The sequence below is a fragment of the Bactrocera dorsalis genome, chromosome 3 (genome assembly GCF_023373825.1).
Source record: "Bactrocera dorsalis isolate Fly_Bdor chromosome 3, ASM2337382v1, whole genome shotgun sequence".
Lineage (NCBI taxonomy): Eukaryota > Metazoa > Arthropoda > Insecta > Diptera > Tephritidae > Bactrocera > Bactrocera dorsalis.
In genome coordinates, this window is record NC_064305.1 from 53,899,835 (window position 1) to 53,921,837 (window position 22,003).

Below are 22,003 nucleotides of genomic sequence, written 5' to 3' on the forward strand. Positions count from 1 at the left end.
GGGAAAAGCCAGCGTTCTATAGCTGAGATGGTAAATATTCCATCTTCTACAGTCCAGCACATAATAGAGTGGTTTTTGAATGAGAATCGAATGCATAACAAGGGCCGGAATGCCCCTAATGAGATATTTACGCAAAGTGATGAAAGATGGATCATTAGAAAAATTAGTGAAAATCCCAAATTGTCGGCGCAAAAATTGGCTGACGAAGTAAAAAACTTCTTTGGGAAAGATTGCAGTGCATCAACAATTCGCCGCATCTTACGATCACATGATTTTCATGGTCGCGTTGCTCTCACGAAGCCATTTATTAATCAGAAGAACAGAGTTAATCGTCTGACATTCGCCAAAAATCATGTTTTGAAGGACGCAACATTTTGGGACACCGTCATCTTTTCAGACGAGTCCAAATTTAATGTATTTGGCTCTGACGGAAGGTCGGTGGTGTGGCGGAAACCCAACAAACAACTGGATGTGAAGAATCTACGGACGACGGTGAAACACGGTGGAGGAAGTGTTATGGTTTGGGCCTGCATGGCAGCAACGGGCGTTGGTAACCTCGTCTTCATAGACGGAAATATGGACAAAAACATGTATCTTGGCATTTTAAAAGATAACTTGCTGCAAAGTGCTGAGGAACGGGGTCTGCGTGGAAACTTTAGTTTTATCAGGACGTGGCTAATATGGAATTGCCCTCACCTAATGCAACCACCAGCACAATCTCCTGACTTAAATGTTATAGAGAATTTATGGGCTTTACTGGAAAAAAATATCAGAGAACACAACATCTCTAGCAAAGAAACCCTAAAAACAGCACTACTCGAAGAATGGTTCAAAATTTCACCGGAGGAAACCAAAAACTAGTAAATTCAATGCAAAGTCGTCTCAGAGCCGTTATATTTCAAAATGGTTACCAAACAAAATACTGAAAAATCGAAAAAAATTTAATTTTTTTATACCTTTTATTACCGCATCAAATAAGCTGCCCATTCCAATAATATTATTTTTTCATTATTTTTAAGTTTGTGAAAACCAAAATTTGAATTCCAAATAAATGAAATGTTTGTTTTTAAGAGGAAATAATGCTCTTTATTTTGGCTTTCGATTTTTTTGAATATCTTTTTTAATTCAAATGTTATTAGTATATAAAGATTATTTCTGTGACTGCATCAAATAATCTGACACTCACTGTAAGTCACTCATAATTCCAGTCCTGCTATATGGCGCAGAAGCTTGGACGATGTCAACAACGGATGAGTCGACATTGCGAGTTTTCGAGAGAAAAGTACTGCGAAAGATTTATGGTCCTTTGCGCGTTGGCCACGGCGAATATCACATTCGATGAAACGATGAGCTGTACGAGATATACGACGACGTTGACATAGTCCAGCGAATTAAAAGACAGCGGCTACGCTGGCTAGGTCATGTTGTCCGGATGGACGAAAACACTCCAGCTATGAAAGTATTCGACGCAGTACCCGCCGGGCGAAGCAGAGGAAGAGGAAGACTCCACTCCATTGGTAATATGTAGACAATCAACGTCACCATTCATGGAAAGTTTTGGATCTAAAAGCGACTCCTTTATACGCGTCTATTGTTGAAGGTATTGCTCTTGAGACGAATAGGAAAGCTAAAAGAAACAAACAGTTCCAAAAAAATAAGATATTGGCAAGACACAACTGCCAAAACTATTTTCATCCTTTGAAGAATTTAACAACACATTCGAAGAAAAACGTGCTAGTGCTTTCAATTACTCATGACAGCGAAGATGTAAATCCTGTAACAAAAAAACCACAAGTCATACATGCTTATAATGATCATAAAGGTGGTGTTGATACTTTTGACAAAATATTCTCTGGTAAAACAAAAACAAACCGCTGGCCTATGGTATTAGTTTATAATATCCTGGATATTGCTGCACTTGCGCTCAGGATGTTTGATCTTAGTCACATCCTATGTGGAACACCAATACGTCTGAAAATCGCAGAATATTTTTGAAAGATATCTCTATGGAGTTAGCGCAGAATCAATCAGAAAACCGATGCAAAACAAAAATTAATCCGACAACTTAAATTGCAAAGGACTTGATAAATTTCAAAGCAGTTCCTGCAGTGGCGAGATCACGTCCAGCAATCAAGGTAGGCTTTCAAAATTCACTTTCTTTCAAAACTAGTTCATTTTCAAATATTTTTCACCATTTTCTTTTCTTGCCACAGATCAACATTTCGAAACGGCCATGTGAAACTTGCAAAACTGCTAAGATCGATAATACATCAACAGCAGTTTGTGATCATTGCCTTATTCTGACATGCTCTAAAAACTACATATATAAGGACGTGTGAAAAGTGCTATTTTGCAAAATATTGTACAGGTGGTTAATACGGACTCAGACAATGATGAAAATCGGACAATACTCCAACAACGTCTACACTCAATCAAAAAGACAGCGAAGAATTACACCGATTTGAACACTTCCTAATTAAAAATTATTATTTATTTAAATTATTATGTGATTTTCATATCCATAAATAAAAATACTTTCGTTTCTAACAATAAACATTTCAGTTTCATTAAATTATTTGCATTAACAAGCGAAATATTGTCGATTATATAAAAAATATGTCTTAACCCTTTCACTACCGTACTATACGCAGCGATGTTAAAAAAATTTAGGTCGTTTTTTTCGGATGGATATAATCTTCTAAAAGAGAAAAATAAAACAATTTTTTTTTTCGTATCCTTCAGAAGGAAGATATGTCCTGGGATAATATGTCCCACTGGTATATTTACACGGTATTAATTGGGACTATATATCCCATTGGTATAATTTTTTGAGAATAATAAAATTTAGTTTTTATTTGTAACTCAATTTAAGTTTTATTTATTTATGGAACATGCCAAAACATTCAAAGCATAAGGGCTCTTTGCACATTGAACAAATGTAATACGTGCGTTTTTCTTTTTTTATTGAGGTGCATAAAACACAGCGTCTGCGGCGATCACCTTTTACTGGCATATGATCTCCCACGTTTAACATTTTTTTTGCTCTTTTTGACCTGGGTCCTTTTGTTGTAGATGTCCTTTTGACTTTTGTCCCAACTCTTCCTTGCGCAATGAGCTGTTCTGCGAGTGGAACAATAAAATTTTTCAGTTGAAACTTTTTGTGGATATTTTCCTGATAAACAATATGGGCATTTACAATAGATGTCATGAAAAGCTTGAAAAATACTTTACGCCACCATTTGCTTGATTTTCTGTTCTGTTCATAAGTTTTAACCTTTTGATCAGATATGTCAACTCCTCCCATGTTCTCATTATAGAAAGCCAATGCTTTAGGACAGTTAGTAACAACCCTTGAACCATCTTTTTGCTTTCTGAAGACTACGGACATTGTAGGACTATGACAGTTACTCATAACAATAACTTCACGTGAGTCCTGCCATTTTGCTACCATTATACCGGTTTCGCTAATGCAAAATTTACATTCACCTTTCTTCAAACGGTCACTAATGGTTGGCAAGTTCTTTCTATTTTGAATACATGTTCCTACGCAAGCAAATGGCAAAGTTTTCATCAGATTATATGAGGTGAAAAAACGGTCAAAAACCAACACAGTATCCGGATTTCGAATTGTTTTGCAAAATTTAAAAACGACTCTCTCCCCTAAAGTTCCTGATAATGTTGAGCATTCCTCTTTACCCGCATAAATATTAAAACATATGTATAACCAGTTTTAGAATCACACCTTTGCCAAATTTTTATGCCACGTTTAGTCGGCTTCATCGGAAGATATTGCTTTAGAGAAGATCGACTTTTAAATTTTGCCATGGACTCATCGATGCTTTGACGCAAACTATCGGTACGAGTTTTGACAAACGTATATTTCAAACAATTGGTAACTTCTTCTATATAATAAAGCTTAGATGCTGCTTCAGGTTTCTCAGGGAAGTTAAAATATAATTTTGACATTAAGGCCTGAAAACGAGTTCGCGACATCGCCTTTTTTATGTACTCATTTCCCATGGATTCATTTTGGGACCAGTAATCAGAAATGTCTGGAAGTTGATTATAACCCATTATAAGCGTAATGCCCAACAAAATTTTAATTTCTGATGCATCAGTTGGTGCAATATTATAACTTTTTTGTTTTTTTAGAATGCTCAATCGTTCATTTGTGCACTGCGCGATAAAAATAAATAATGATTCTGGAAAAATGCATTTGAAGACTTCGAACTCAGTTGCATTCCTTGAAATTTGAGCCAACAGAATGGGCTCAAAGTCTTCAGTGATAGAAAAGCGAGGACGAAATAAAACTGATGGTTCTCCCCATACTACTGGAAGATTGGAACTTTCACTGGATAACACTATTGCATTATCAATATCCGTTACTTCATCATCCTCGCTCGGAGACTCGTCTACTTCGTTCTCGGAATCCGGAATATACTCTGAGTCAGAAGCACTAAAATCACTTACGTCAGAGTCGCTGGAATTGATAATCGCCAAAATGTCGTCTTCCCTCATATTTCTGGCAGATTTTTTTCTATTATTCATTCTGTAAAATTGAAAGATATAAATTCTATGAATATTTCCATTTCGGAAATGTATACCAATGGGATTATGTGTCCCGCTTATTTGAATTATACAATTCCAATGGGATCATATATCCCAACTGGACAAAACCCCAAATAAACGAATTTATTTACAACATTTTGTTGCGAACTCACCTTATTATATTGAAAAACACTTATTTTATTCACTCAAATTAATTTAGTAAACAGAACACTTTTATACATTTACAAATAGGCAAACACGTGCACATTCACTGAAGGTTGCTGTCGGTTAATTCAAGAATGATAGAGAAAGAGATTGCGCAATGCGCATGTTTGCTTTCAGTCAGCTGTTCTTGCTGACGTCACGGTTGACTTATTATTCGCCCGCGCTATTGAAAGTGAATTCGAGTTGTGTTTTCAATTGTTGTATTAATCGTTAAATTATATATTTTTAAAATGCGTTGTGCAGTGTTCGGGTGTAATAATAACAATGGTAAAAATAGTGGTACGAAGTGGAGATTTTTTTCATTTCCCTAAGGATAAAGCCACAGTAAAACAATGGATTCATTTTTGTCGTCGAACGGACAAAATTAACGTTAAAAATGCGTGCGTTTGTGAAGTGCACTTCGCGCCAGAAGCTTTTGAGAGAAATTTGCAGTTTGAAATGGGTAATTATAGCATTTTGATAACAATAATTTTACTTTTATGACCCAACACTCTTGCAGGTTTAAGTTCACGGAATCCAACGAAGTTGCTACCTAGCGCTTTTCCCACGTTAACCACTGCTCCTGCGGAGGCAAATGAACGGCAGAAAAGGATGGAGTCTCGTTCCAAAAAAGAGATGTTGACAACAATCTTGAAGAATACCGACCCTGTTGAAGTAATTCAAGAAAACGAGGTTGTAGAGGCACCGCAAACTGCAGAAGAAGAGGTCATCGATGAGAAGGACGAGAAAATACTGCATTTGGAAACAGAAATGTTAGTCCTAGTTGATATTGATGAAGTATCTTTTACTTACATAAGTATGTGTATTTTCTGTTCTTTTTAGACAAAGGCTGAATAGTGTTGTTAGCACTTTGAATAAGTGCAAAAACGAGCAGTTAGCAGAAATTAAACGCCTCAAGATTTCCATTAAAACTGCGGAATTCCATAGAGATAATTTGGAGCAAAAACTTAGCTGCATTTTCACCAACGGCCAGGTAAGTGCCGAAATTCTAAAAAGTATGTTGCAAAATATATTAAAGTTCATTACACATATCATTACAGATTGAAAAATTAAGGGATGGAAAGAAACGGCGGAATTGGAAAGAAGAAGACATAGCTAAGTCGATAACGCTATATTCAACGAGCCCAAAAGCGTACAAGCTTTTGAGGAGAAACAACTTTCCTCTTCCAGGTGTGCGCACTCTGCAATGGTGGTCAAAAAAAATTGACGTAGCTCCAGGTGTCATTGAGCCGGTGATGAAACTGTTGAAGGCAGCAACTGAGCTAACACAAGCGCAAAAAATTTGTGTACTCAGTTTTGATGAAATGAAGGTCAGAAGGAGTTACTGCTACGATAGATCCACTGATTCGACGTTGCCTCCTGTTAACTATGTTCAGGTTGCAATGATAAGAGGTAATTAAACTCATTCATTTACTTGAAGTGAATTTTTTCTAATGTACTTTGTTCTTTTAGGTTTGATAAGTAAATGGAAACAGCCTGTATTCTTCGATTATGACTGCAAAATGACGAAGGAAGTATTGTTTAGCATTTTGTCAAACGTTAAAAAGTGCGGTTACAATATTGTTGCCATTGTAAGCGATTTGGGTGGATCAAATAGAGGCTTATATAGAGATCTCGAAATTAATGCGGAGAAACCTTGGTACATTCACTAAACAATTATTTAAATTATGATATACTTTAAATTGTGTTCTTTTTTTCTATTGCAGGTTTTCACACAACGGAGACAGGATTGTGGTTTTTGCCGATGTTCCCCACTTAATAAAACTACAAAGAAACCATTTTTTGGATAAGGGCTTTATTATCAATGGAAAAATCGTTAGAAAAGACATAATTATGAAGCTGCTCTCGCTAACGTCCAACGAGCTGTCCATCACCCACAAAATTTCCCAGAAAAATTTGTCTGTGACAGGAGCAGAAAGGCAAAAGGTTAAACTAGCCACAAAATTGTTCTCCCACACAATTGCTCAAGCAATAACTCGAGCGGCTAGTTTAGGTCTCCTAGATAACGAAAATTGGGAGGAATGCCATCGACTTTTCAAAATTGTAAGTAATATTTAAAATATTATTAAAAATGTTCATATATTAAAAATATTAATTTTATAGACAAATGACTGGTTTGACGTAATGAATGTCAGGGTGCCCAAAGATGGAGTGAGGGAACGTTTACACGCCTACGGTTTGGCTTTGAACACCCAAAATAATATTTTGGATCAGATGACGGAGTTAATGTCATCAATGAGGGTAATTGGCAAAACTGGACTGCTTCCATTCCAAAAAGGTCTTGTAGTATAACACTTTAGCTGTATATTTAATAAGTTCTTTACTTTAACCTTTGATTTTACTTTTGATTTACAGGTATACTCCAAAGCAATAATGCTTTGAAATTGCTGCTGGAAGATTTACGCCAGCAGTACAAAATCGACTACGTTTTAACCTACCGCCTAAACCAGGACGTTTTGGAGAATTTCTTCGGAATAATAAGGTCAAAAGGCGGCCTTCACGACCACCCTGACAGACAGGAGTTTAAGTATAGACTGCGTTCGTATATACTCGGTCACAACGAAGGAGCAATAACAGAAGCAGGAAACGTAGAAATCGATAATACCCCGGATTTAGAGGGGAATTATCTATCTCTTACCGGTAATTATCAAAATATTTAAAATTACATAGTATTATAATCTTAAATTAAAAACAAAATTTTAGTATATAATTGTAATGTATAAAATTAACTAAACATGTATTCCATTTATTTATACGCATATACATATGTATGTTTATTATATTTTTGCAGGTAATATTTTGCAGCGTGTGTCAGTTGATCTAAATACCACTGACCCAACTGACAAAAATGAGGACTTGGAGACGCTGAACAACGATGGTCTTGAAAATTTGGCAGGGTATATCTGCCACAAACTTGGGAAAGATATCCCCGAAATTTGTGCCAACTCCGAGAATAGTTCGTCGTTCACTTGGGTGGATCACCTTTCGGAAGGAGGGCTCTCAAAGCCAACAGATATGTTGATGGAGCACATGAGAGCCTTACAAGCAATATTTGACGAAGTTAATAGCAGCGAATTGTATATTTGTACAAATTATATTAAGAACCACTTAGATTTAAGTAATTCTGTAAATTGTAGCACTAAGGTAAAAGAACTGTTTTTTAGAGCTAGGATGTATTTCAGAATTCGTTCCTTAAACAAAAACATAATTGAACATATGTTTAGTAAAAAAAGAAAATTAAATAAAACAATAAATTGATACTTGGTTACAAAATATTCAATCTTTTTATTTACATAAAAGTATATGGTTGAAACAAACACAGCAAAGAGACAAAATTAAATAATACAATGAAAATTCAATTAAATGAATATGTAGGTGAATGTTCACTATAAAATATTCACTTATATTAATATTTTTTATTAATATTCACTTATATTGATGTTAAATGTTGATGAAATTCACGATTTTGTATGCCTGCAATACAAAATTGCTTCTTATTGCAAAGAAAAACAACCAACTGAAAATCAGCTGATTGTAAGTTGGTCAACCGTGACGTAGATGCGCAGAACGAACAAAATTTGAACTCGGCATTGCGCAATCTTGTTTCTATCATTCTTGGTTAATTGCAATAAAAGGCAGTACAGTTATTGAACGAAACCAAATCAGCTGATATTGAACGAAAAATACTGTAAACTACCAATGGGACCTTTTCCTATCTAAATTGAGCTTGAATTGTATTTTTGACGATTTTTTAAATTTCTCTTGGGATGCATGATCCCCATGGTAGTGAAAGGGTTAAAAGCCTAATTTCCATACAAAATAGGTACATTACTGGACACTGAGTGCCAAAGTCACGAGATCAAGTTGTATAGCTATGTCACGGTTCTAAGGTTAAAAAACTGCAATGGAAAATAAAAAGAAAATTCATTTTATTAGAAATATACATACATATATAAGCTTATTAAGAGAATATAATTTTAATAAAACACGATTTCCAGAATTTTTTTTACCTACAACCACAAATTCTCACACAACCTAATCAACAAAGATGAGGTCTTTTTCACCAGCTTTTTTCAAAGCTTGTCTCACGTGTACTACGTAACAAATACTGCTAACACTAACTAGCAATAACTAATACTAAAACTAGTACTACAAACTATTTACAACTTAATTCTACCCTGAAAGAAATAAACAATATTATTAGTTATTGAAGAATCTGAAATTAAAAAGAGAGAAATGTGTTTTAGTTATTTGACTAATGTACTTTTATTTCATATACATATTTTTTTTACCTTTTATAAAGCGGAAGTTGCTAGAAGAATTAAATATGGCCTACAATCTGCGTTACGAGTTTCTTTAATTTTTGTCTTTTATTATAGTATCTCACCCTCACTTCATTTTCGAAAAGCTCTTCCTGTTGGTGTGCCAGCTATTTTGCATTTTTAAACAGTAAAATTGTGATGAGGAAATCTAAAAATTGATGCCTATGTTCCAGACAATCTCCAACCCAGCTTATTTGAAGGCGGTTTATTTAGAAAACTCTATCATCGCGATTAAGCAGCCTTAGGTCATTTGATCCTTTATAAATTTTTGACCTTATAAGGGCTTCCGATGAGCTTCCAAAGAGTTATCACTCTTTCGCATTAAAAGGGCACATTTCTCGCACTTTAGTCTATATAACACCTTCTGGTTTAGGGCATATCCAGTGTAAAAGCGACGAACCTGTTTCTCGGCTTTTACAGTCTCAGCAGAGTGCTCATCTGGAATACATATTTGTTCCACGGCAAGTTGCTCAGACGGTTTTAAATTTTCTTTCAGGTCGTCTTCTTGGCCAATATTCCAGTCAAGGTTTGCATCGTCGTCTTCTTCGCAATTGCTGCCAGTTTGTGAGAAGTTGCGTTGCAATATGTGCATGGACAATAGCTTTGCAGCAATATATTGCATCTCGTGTGCTGATGGATGATTATTGGATAATAAAGTTACGCAATTTTATAAAAAAAAAGTTTTCCAATGCATCCTGGTTCATCCTCCCTAAGAGTATAAATAATAAATTCGAATATTCATCGAATATATCGCCGCTCAATGCAATCATTGCATTTATCATAAAAACAAATTAGTCTTGACACAATATTTGGATGTTAGGCTTTTTTATATTTTTTATGCAAAGGATGTGATCTCCCAACCTGTTAATTTTTTGAACACAATCTCTTTGTATTGGCCGTCTTCGCGGATTTGGATCGCAAAGCGTCTTACAATCCAATTCATCGAACAGATAATTCATCCTTTTCACCAGCAGTTGGGTTGCTTTGGCGCATTTTTTTAAATGCTCATGTCCCATGTCAATGGTCAATAATCAAATACTTGTGTAGCTCTTGACAACGACATTTTCTCCAAGCTTCCGGGGTATACATGCGAACATGTTGATTTTTTGCCCATTTTAAAATTAACATTCGCCTGGCCTTTGAATAACTTTAAACGATGCCAGCCCATCTTGCGTTTCAGTGTCACATTTACGGATCATATTGCGCATGCATTTTATTAAATAGCAATAGTCAAACATCATATACATATATTCTCTCAGAGCTGCGTTCTCCAGGTTTCATGTCTTGAACAATTTTTTTTAAATTGTTCAAAACTTTTTCGTCGATACCAGTGCAGACATACCGGATCGGATGCCAACGCAAAAGTGGTTTTTTGTGAGGCAGTGCAAACCACAATGCCATTGCTTTCTCCTTTTCGTTGTAGGAGTTCTTTTTCTTTACAATCATCTTTGCGAATGTAATTGCATGCTCATTTGCATCTCCTGTTAATTTTATTTTTGTTTTTTGTAAGGCTTGATATTTTCTTGTCAATAAGAAAACTTTCCTTTTCAGCTCTTTAGTTTTTTTGTTGTTTTGGATTTCCAATCTCTTAAAATAACATATCATTAGGTTCTAAATTCTCGGTTTTTGTAGCATCATACACATGTTTTTAAAACCGGCGGCAAAACCCACTGCGATGACTGCTGGCTACTTTCGTCGAGCTCTAAATTTTGCACAGGAAGAGCTTCATTTCTAATTCGGTGCGAGCATACATCTTTTTTGTGAGAATGTCTTTCACATACAGTGGCGGACAAAAGTCTACATACACCCCCTATTTCCATTGATATGAGAGTACAAAAAGTTTTTAGAAAAATGTATTTATACAGTTTTATTCTAATATTTATTATAATAACAATTAACTAAAAAATTCATTATTTAACATAAAACAACAAATTTATGGAAGAAGAACTCAAAAATTGCTTTGACAAAAGTCTACATACAGTTCAAATCTCATACTTCGTACATTGTAACATTAACAGTAAAGTAACGTTAGCCTTTTTCTTTTATTTCAATGTGTTTATTGTTTGATATTTATTGAATTTAGTTGTGGTTTAAACATTTCAATAGCTATAATGGCTCCGCGAAATGAAATATCAATTGATGTAAGAAATTTGGTGATAAAAGAAAGAAAAGAAAAAAAAATCATATGGTGAAATTTCTAAAATTTTAAACTTGAGTCGAGCAACAGTACAGACAATTCTAAAAAACTTTAAAAATAATGGTTCCAACGAAAATAAACCGCGTTCTTGGTGGGATACTCATTTGTGACGTACTTACTATGCGTTCGGCTAAATTTGGAGCATTTACTTTTGGATTTTGGTGTACTTCGTTGAGAATCAGGCTGACGTCTCTACGAGATTGTTTTTTTGGGCGTCCACAATTAAATTCAATAAATATCAGAACAATAAAAAAAAACTCTAAAGGATAACGGATTCCACAGTAGAACACCACGGAAGAAATCTTTTATTTCTGAAAAAAACCCGGAAACTTCGTTTAAAGTTCGCCAAAAGACACAAAGAAAAGAAAATGGATTTTTGGAAAAAAGTTTCATTTACAGATGATTCTAAATTCACCCTTTTTGGTAGTGATGGAAGGGCTAAAATTTGAAGGAAAACAAACGCACGATTGAACCGAAAAACGTAGTATCAATTGTGAAGCTCGGTGGCGGCAGCGTAATGGTTTGGGGAGCTATTGCGGCCTCTGGAGTTGGAAAGTTGGACTTTATTGAAGGTAAAATGGACGGTTATAAGTACAAGTCTCTGTTGGAACGTAATTTGAAGCCTTTGGTGGATAATTTAGGGCTTTAGCAGAATCAATGCCACGGCGTCTTCAAGCAGTTATAGATACGAATGGGGACCCAACTAAATACTAAAACGTCTTAGTAACTAGCACTAAGATATTTTTGTACTGCATGTAGACTTTTGTCAACACAATATTTGAGTTTTTATTCCATAAATTTGTAGTTTTATATTAATTAATGGATTTTTTTTATGTTTGTTGTTATTAGAAAGAAGATTAGAATAAAACTGTATCAACACATTTTTCTAAAAAGTTTTTGTACTCTCACATCGAAGAAAATAGGTGGTGTTTGTAGACTTTTGTCCGCCACTGTATATATAAACTTTTTCTTAATGGTAACTGAAGATTGCAGGCCTTTACCCAATTATTCCTAGCAACTTCCGTTTTAGGAAATTTGAAAAATTTTTCTCCACCGGCTCAGTTGCTAACGCAGCAACCTTTTAATGGAGGTGCCTGTTCAAATAATTGGGTTGGGACCTCATCTACAAATTGCAAATAAATATAAATATACATAAATAAAAAATATGAATAATATAACATTTAAATATATGTATGAATGAGTTGATGGCTGGAAAGTGGTGGGTGGGAGAAATTTTTAGGTTCTCCCTCCACTTTTCAGCCAGCTCCCATTCATTTGGGAAACTAAACAACCGGAATACCCCACCGCTGGTACTTTCACACATAGATGGGCACTTTGCAGTACCAGTAAAAATGCAGTAAAAATTTTTTTTTACTGATAATGAAATTAAATATGCATTACCAGTAAAGTTTTACTGATTACTGGAAAAATTAGCAGTAAAAATATTTTTTTACTGGTTACTGAAAATAATTTGCAGTAAAAATATTTTTTTACTGGTTACTGAAAATAATTTGCAGTAAAAATAATTTTTTACTGGTTACTGAAAGAAATTGCAGTAAAAATACTGATAATATCATTTGAGTTGCAAAACCAGCAAAATATTTACTGTTTACTGAATATAGTTACTGGTAATGAAAATGTTGTGCACTATCATCAGGGAATTTAAATCATGTATGTACTCAATAAATATTTTCAGTTTTGCTCTGTTAGTCCTGAGGCATGGATAAATTGATCCTCTCTTCGCTTTCTGAGAGAGCCCATGATCTCACGGTTTGGTATGGCAATACTGAAAGTTCATGGGCTACGAATCAGGTGACAAGCAAAACAATGAACTGCCAGACAAAATCCCGTTAAAAATAACTGGCAAAATCAGTTCGTTCTTTTTCACATAAGTAATTGTGTTGTAAAAATATAGTGTTTAGGTTTTTTGATTAAAAATAAAGTGTATAAGTGTTTTTAATAAAAATAAAGTTGGTAAGTGCATTATTAAAGCCATCGCAAATACATGTATATAAATATATTATGTTTTCCTAACGTATTATAGGAAAATGCCAAAAGCTAAAAATTAGTGTGTGGCTGGATGCGTAGGAGCGCGACGTTTTTTCAATTTCCCCAACAAGGAGAAGGATGGATCCAGGTTATTAATTTAAATTAGTAGAAAAATATAGTTATTTAGTGAAATTTAGAAATATTGTGCATATTTTGATATTATTTTGGATGCAATTTATTGCATGATAAAAAATTTATCATACTTGCGAAATGTAATGTAATTTAGTAAATAGTATTGTAATTTATTGTTACAAAAGTAGTATTAAGTTGTATTTGTATTGCTATATGCATCCATTATTATGAACAATAGCTGTAGGTATATGGAATAGCATTTGTCTTATTGTAGACATCTGGCGCCGCGGCTGTTTGTTTGTCGAAGCAATAGCTACATCTGGCGCCGTATAGCAGTATGTTCTGGTGGTTTCTAGACGCAATATTCTAGAAGGACACACCGGCATCTAGCGACATCTGGCGCCGTATAGCAGTATGTTCTGGTGGTTTCTAGACGCAATATTCTAGAAGGACACACCGACATCTAGCGAGAAGTGCGTGGCTATATAAGCCGTGGCAGCGCCAACGTAATCAATCAGTGCTAAGAGTAAACTGCTATAGTGTAGACGAGTTGTGAAATAAAGAGTTGTTGAATTAAATTAAACAGTGTTGATTTTATTTGTCAATCCAGAGATACGAACCTAGCAAAGTAAACTAGCAAGAGTAAATTCGTAACAATTGGTGTCAGAAGTGGGATTGTCAAATAATCCAAATTCAAGATGGTTAAATTCGGAGAATTGAGAATTCAGCAATTAAAAAAAGAACCTGAAGATGATTGGACTCCTCACCGCATCAGAATCAATCAGCTGGAGGACCCTGATCTTGCAAAGCTGATAATGGCCAAAGAAAATGGGGTACGACCACCAAAGGAACAAATAAGTAGCGAGAGTCCAACTGCAAAAGCATATTGGGCCCAATGGAACAGCATAAACCTCGTTAATGGATACCTTCATCGTACCTGGGAAAGCGAAGATGGCAAACAGTCTCGTCTGCTGATCATAGTACCGAAGTCCATGATCCCAAAAGTATTGAAAGAATATCACAATGGACCTAGTGGAGGGCACCTTGGAATTACAAAAACTATAGAGAAGATTAAACAACGGTTCTACTGGATCGGTTGTCGAGATTCCATAGCAGAATGGATAAGTAATTGCGTAGAGTGCATGGCAGCTAAAGGTCCTAAAGCCAAAAGTCGCGGTAGGCTACAACAGTACAACGTGGGATCGCCATTTGAAAGAGTCGCAATGGATGTTGCAGGTCCGTTCCCAACCAGTACGGCCGGAAACAAATATCTACTGGTTGTCATGGACTATTTCAGTAAATGGCCAGAAGTATATGCCTTACCAAACCAGGAAGCGAAGACAGTAGCCGAAGCGTTTGTAGAAAATTGGATAACAAGGTTCGGAGTGCCCGTCGAATTACACTCAGATCAAGGCAGGAATTTCGAATCTTCCATTTTCCAAGAAGTCTGTACATTATTGGGCATCCACAAGACACGGACGACAGCGTTACATCCACAATCAGATGGAATGGTGGAGAGATTCAACCGAACGCTCGAAGAACATCTGCGGAAAATCGTTGATAAAGATCAACGGAATTGGGACAAGTGCATCCAGATGTTCCTGCTGGCGTATCGTTCAGCGAAGCACGAGACAACTGGTTACACGCCAGCAAAGATTATTTTCGGATCTGATCTGCGACTCCCCGCTGATCTTAAGTTTGGAACGAATCCTACAGCTGTAAGAAATGATGGAGATTATTGTTCTGCCTTAAAGGTTGGTACGCAGCTCTCAAGTAATTGCTCAAGAACAAAAATACATTATTTCTCAAGTAATGTTGACAGCTGGTTACGCATTGTGAATGATCCACATTAGAAGAGCAAGAGAGAATAAACAAAGTAAACAAACTTTGTGCGTATGCATGTATGTATGTATGTGTATGGTAACACAAATATTTTCATTGAGATTTAAGGAATGTTGTTGATGATTGGTTGGTTTTATGCAACATTTCAAAATGAAATATACTTTATAATAATGATTTCAACTAATTTAGGATGAATTTGACGATTACTTCGAATTTCCCTCAAGAAACAATTGTTGATTTGATGTTTCTTCGCAAGACCAGGTTTGCAATATTCACATTTTATTGAAAAAAAGTATTAAATATTAGTACTAGCTTTCTTAAGAGCTGCGTACTAGCACAAGTAACTCTATCGCAGGAACGTTTCTGGACCGTTTCTTAAGCGTTTTTTTATATGAAGTTTTTACGTTTCTTGAGAGCTGCGTACTAAGCTTAAGGAAGAAATGAATGAATTGCACCTAATGGTAAGACAGCATACGCATCTGATGAGCAATAAGATGAAGGACCGGTTCGATCAAGCGGCAAATTCAAAGGTTTTGAAGAAGGTGATCTGGTCCTATTGTACAATCCACTTCGAAAGAAAGGCTTGTCCCCGAAACTGCAGTCAGCCTGGGAAGGACCCTATATGGTGATAAAACGACTTAATGACGTGGTATACCGCATACAAAGGAATGGAAAAGCACGATGTAAAATGAAAGTAGTACATTTGGAGAGGCTCGCCCCATTTGGTTCAAGAGGATTTGTGCCTAATCGGGACGATTAGGCTTTAGTGGAGGGCAGTGTTACAAAAGTAGTATTAAGTTGTATTTGTATTGCTATATGCATCCATTATTATGAACAATAGCTGTAGGTATATGGAATAGCATTTGTCTTATTGTAGACATCTGGCGCCGCGGCTGTTTGTTTGTCGAAGCAATAGCTACATCTGGCGCCGTATAGCAGTATGTTCTGGTGGTTTCTAGACGCAATATTCTAGAAGGACACACCGGCATCTAGCGACATCTGGCGCCGTATAGCAGTATGTTCTGGTGGTTTCTAGACGCAATATTCTAGAAGGACACATCGACATCTAGCGAGAAGTGCGTGGCTATATAAGCCGTGGCAGCGCCAACGTAATCAATCAGTGCTAAGAGTAAACTGCTATAGTGTAGACGAGTTGTGAAATAAAGAGTTGTTGAATTAAATTAAACAGTGTTGATTTTATTTGTCAATCCAGAGATACGAACCTAGCAAAGTAAACTAGCAAGAGTAAATTCGTAACACTATATATATAAAAGAAAGTCGTGTTAGTTACATCACTTATAACTCAAGAACGGCAGAACAGATTTGGCTGAAAATTGGTAGGGAGGTAGCTTAGAGCCAGGAGACGGACATAGGATACTTTTTATCCCGTTCGACAGCGTTCCTCTGTGACTTGACATGAAACGTCAGTCACTATAAAACGTGGTATAACAATAACAAAAAAGAATCAGACTTGGAATAACAAAACGCAAATGACAGCTATGTAATGATGTATGGATGACAATTTGATATTTGTAAGAAAAATCAATATTAAAACTATTTCTATTAAAGTGAAGTGAAGTTTAATTAATAATGCCGCGACCAAGACGATCGAATCTTTCCCGACAAAGCCGTATTGCAAGAAGAATACAAAATACTGCAAATGAAAGGACTGAAGAAGAACAAGAAATTGCACGTGAACAGCGCCGCAATAGTATGGCTCGACTTCGTGCTTCTCAATCACGAGAGCAAAGTGAAGCAGCCCGTGAAACAGCTCGGTTGGCAATGCAGAATCGTCGAGCGAACAACAGAAGTCAACAAATAGATAATTTGCGACGCAGAACAAGATATTTAGCTGATTTGAATCGAGCTGCGTTTCGATACGATTGCAGCAATGATTACAGCTTGCATCCTAGCGTTTGCATTGGACAAATGGACGTTGTTTGCGAGTATTGTGGTGCATTAAAGTTTTCCGGAGAAACGCCTGGATTATGCTGTGTTAATGGTAAAGTGAAATTGCCAGTGTTGACTCCGCCACATGAGCCATTGTATTCATTGCTTTGCGGCGAAACACAAGAATCACGCCACTTTCTTGCAAATACTCGAAAATACAATAGTTGTTTCCAAATGACGTCATTTGGGGCAGACATTATCGAAGAAGGAGGTTTTAATCCGACATTTAAGGTATTTATTTTTGTACTTACATAGAATGTAGTTAAAGAATAACTTAGTTTATCTATTGGTATGTATTATACTACTCTCCTACAGAAAAAGTGTTTATAACCCAGTTAATACTGTCTGGTTTTTATTTTGTAGATACAAGGACAGATTCACCATCGAATTAGATCATTACTACCTTTCGAAGATACACAGAATAAATTTTTACAAATATATTTCATGGGCAACATGGAATAACAACTTGATCGACGCCTAGGGATCAATGCAGGAATGAAGCGAGCAATTCTTCAAGACTTGCAGTGTCTGCTTCATGAACATCATGCGTTGGTCAGGTTGTTTAAGAGTGCTTTAGAGCGCATGCCAAATGATGACTATAAAGTTGTCATCAAAGCAGATAAACGACCATCTGGAACACACGAACGCACATTTAATGCTCCAACAGTAGACGAAGTTGCCATCCTGATTGTTGGCGAACAATTGGAAAAACGCGATATTGTGCTTACACGTCGCGATACTGGGCAACTGCAACAAATATCGGAAACTCATCGATCATATGACGCATTGCAATACCCACTGATGTTTTGGCAAGGAGAAGATGGATATTATTTTAATATTAAAATGATAAATCCATTGAATGGTAAAGTATCAGTATCTTAATAATGGTTAATGTCTGTATTATTTGCCTTTGAAATGGTTAATTATCAAATTTTTAATTTCAGGTGAAGAAACTACAAAGAAAGTTAGCTCAATGAATTATTATGCATATCGTTTGATGATTCGTCAAAATGCTGACAACTATTTGCTGCGGTTTCGTTGATTGTTTCAGCAGTATTGCGTTGACATGTATGTAAAAATAGAAACGGAACGTTTAACATTTATTAGGTTGAACCAAGCCAAACTGCGTTCTGAGGAGTACATCCATTTACGTGATGCAGTTAGTACTGAAGGAAATGCAGCTAATATTGGTCGATTAACTATTCTGCCGGCGACGTACATTGGTAGCCCACGTCATATGCATGAATATGCACAAGATGCAATGACATATGTTCGTCATTACGGCCGGCCAGATCTCTTTATTACTTTTACCTGTAATCCAAAATGGATAGAAATTACTCAATTGCTGCTTCCCGGACAAACATCAAATGATCATCACAGCACGTATATTCAGGCAAAAAATTCGGTCCTTGATGAACTTTATTGTTAAACAACGCGTCTTTGGAGATACTCGATGCTGGATGTATTCAATCGAATGGCAAAAGCGAGGCCTGCCGCACGCACACATTCTTATTTGGTTAGTGGAAAGAATTCAGCCTGACCAAATAGATGATATCATATGTGCCGAGATTCCTGATCATGAAGTCGATCCAGACCTACATGATGTTGTTACTACTAATATGATTCATGGACCGTGTGGTGCCATCAACCCCCAATCACCTTGCATGGTCGATGGAAAGTGCTCTAAACGATATCCACGGAAATTAACGGCGGAGACTGTCACTGGCAACGATGGGTATCCGCTGTATCGGCGTCGATCACCAGATGACAACGGTCGAACTGTCACAACGAAAGTGAAAAGAATGGATTTCGTTGTCGACAACAGTTGGATTGTTCCATATTCGCCACTTATTTCTAAAACGTTCAAGACACATTGCAACGTTGAATACTGCAATTCAGTTAAGTCCATAAAATATATTTGCAAATATGTCACGAAAGGCAGTGATATGGCGGTTTTTGGATTGCAATCCTCGAATACCAACGATGAAATTTCACGCTATCAAGTTGGTCGTTATGTGAACTGTAATGAAGCGATTTGGCGTATATTCGCATTTCCCATTCACGAACGTCATCCTACTGTTATACATTTGGCGGTGCATCTAGAGAATGGTCAACGAGTATATTTCACGGCTTCGAATGCTACGCAACGTGCTGAAACACCTCCAGCAACTACATTGACCAGTTTTTTTGCAATCTGCCAAAGCGATCAGTTTGCACGAACTTTGCTTTACTCGGAGATGCCACGTTATTATACTTGGAATGCTTCATCCAAGAATTTTCAAAGACGGAAGCAAGGTGATGCGGTTTCTGGGTATCCATATGTGCGTTCTACTGATGCTCTTGGTCGTATGTATACAGTTCATCCAAAGAATGATGAATGTTTCTATTTGCGGTTGTTGCTGGTAAATGTGCGTGGGCCAACTTCATTTGAGACACTACGAACTGTTAATGGTGTAATATTCCCAACATATCGTGCTGCATGTGAAGAATTGAACTTATTAGAAAACGATACCCATTGGGATACGACAATCGCTGAAGCCATTATCTCTGCATCTCCAAGTCAGATACGCACATTATTCGCTATCATAATTTCGACATGTTTTCCATCAAACCCATGTAACCTGTGGCACAAATACAAGGATAGTATGTCAGAAGATATTTTACATCAAAGTCGTGTCAGTTCCAGAAATCACGATATTGAGATGAATGAGGAGATACATAATCGTGCTTTACTCTTGATCGAAGATATGTGTTACCTCATGTGCGGTAATTTATTAATCAGGTTAGGAATGCCAGCGCCAAATCGTGAAATGAATGACGCATTTAATCGAGAATTGGAACGGGAACGTGAATATGATCACCAGGAATTAGATTTAGTAGTTCAAAGGAATGTACCCCTGTTGAATTACCAACAAAAGGAAGTTTATGATACTTTAATGAAGGCAATCGCTGATGAAAATGGGGGTTTATATTTCCTAGATGCCCCTGGTGGAACTGGCAAGACATTCCTTATGTCATTAGTTTTAGCAACTGTTCGGGCGAGATCCAACATAGCGGTTGCAGTTGCTTCTTCTGGAATAGCAGCCACATTGTTAGAAGGATGCCGTACGGCTCATTCAGCATTCAAATTACCGTTAAATCTTCAAACTATTGAAGAACCAACGTGTAATATTGCAAAACACTCAGCAATGGCCAAAGTTTTAGCGACATCGAAAATCATCATCTGGGACGAATGCACAATGGCGCATAAACGTGCATTAGAAGCACTTAACCGAACATTAAAAGATTTACGCAATGACTCGAGATGTTTTGGAGGAGCAATGATTTTACTGTCTGGCGATTTCCGCCAAATACTGCCAGTAATTCCAAGATCTACGGCTGCCGACGAAATAAACGCTTGCCTCAAATCGTCAAATCTATGGCGCTATGTGAAGAAACTGCAGCTGACAACAAACATGACAGTTACATTGCTTAATGATACATCTGCTGAAGATTTCTCGGAGCAATTGCTGACTATCGGTAATGGTCAAGTACCTGTCGATGAATCGAGCGGATTAATATCATTTCCAAATAATTTCTGTAATTTTGTCTCATCAAAAGACGAACTTATCAACAATGTATTTCCAAATATTATTTCTAACTACAAAAATAATGAATGGTTGAGTGAGCGAGCAATTTTAGCGGCTAAGAATAAAGATGTAGATGACCTGAACTACATAATTCAAAATAAGATCATTGGAACAATGCATTCATTCAAATCTATTGACTGCGTCACAAATGAAGATGAAGCCACCAACTATCCAATTGAATTTTTAAACTCTTTGGACGTGCCTGGCTTACCACCGCACAATTTACGCCTAAAGGTTGGCTCCGTAGTAATCATGCTTCGAAACATAAACCAACCAAAACTGTGCAACGGTACGCGTTTGGTGGTTAGTAAATTGATGAACAATGTAATTTACGCTACGATAATGATAGGAAAATTCAAAGGTGAGGAAGTTCTCATTCCGAGGATCCCGATGATCCCAACCGATATGCCGTTTGAATTTAAAAGACTTCAATTTCCGATACGTCTTGCATTTGCCATGACAATCAACAAATCACAAGGCCAATCCTTAAAAGTTTGTGGTTTAAATCTAGAACATTCATGTTTTTCCCATGGTCAATTATACGTGGCATGTTCACGGGTCGGAAGACCATCTGCGTTGTTTGTTTTTGCGCCTGATAATAAAACAAAAAATGTCGTGTATCACAAGGTGCTTAAGTGAAGAGCAACCTATGTACTAAAATACAGAAATAATAATGAATGATTAATGTAGTTATTTAATTTTATTTTGTATTTTTTCGAATAAAATAAAAACAAAACTGCTTATTTATTGCCATTAAGGCGGAACAAAGTTCGCCGGGTCAGCTAGTATTTAATAGATCCAATTTAATATGTTGTTTGGAGTAGCGTAGTAGATGTAAATATTACTATAATTATAAATTATAAGTACAAATAAATGTAATACGAGTAGAAAGTATCGTAAATACTAATAAATGTTATAATGTAACAATATTGGTTTTATTTGTAGTCGATATTAGATTTTAAAATTTATTATTATAAGTAAAGGTATTAAGGTTTAGGGTATATTTGTTTTTTCTTAGGCATAATATTTGGAAAGAACGATTGGGCGTAGGAGAAAATCGGCAAAAATATTTATATGCCTGTGACCGCCACTTCTCGGATGAAGTCCGGTATTTGAAAAAAACTATCGCCGACTGCGGTTCCGGATAAAAATTTAACTCCTACACCCAG

The 22,003-nt window shown here is 36.3% G+C and overlaps 1 protein-coding gene across 2 annotated transcripts; it reads left to right on the forward strand.

Moving 5' to 3' along the window:
- Positions 1-16,021: 16,021 nt before the first annotated feature.
- Positions 16,022-21,510, forward strand: LOC115065785 (uncharacterized). 2 transcript variants are annotated; one of them, XM_049450858.1, is made up of 3 exons: positions 16,022-16,764; positions 16,825-17,436; positions 17,569-21,510. In XM_049450858.1, exon 3 carries the CDS (start codon positions 18,573-18,575, stop codon positions 21,471-21,473), a length of 2,901 nt encoding a protein of 966 aa, XP_049306815.1. In that variant the 5' UTR covers positions 16,022-16,764; positions 16,825-17,436; positions 17,569-18,572; the 3' UTR covers positions 21,474-21,510. The 2 variants fall into 2 exon arrangements, with proteins under 2 accessions (XP_049306815.1, XP_049306814.1); XM_049450857.1 differs by having other exon boundaries at positions 16,022-17,436.
- The last annotated feature ends 493 nt before the right edge of the window (positions 21,511-22,003 follow it).

Bases quoted from the DNA above. Each gene is read 5' to 3' on its own strand.
- LOC115065785 (XM_049450857.1), top strand. From the start codon at position 18,573: ATGATCATCACAGCACGTATATTCAGGCAAAAAATTCGGTCCTTGATG.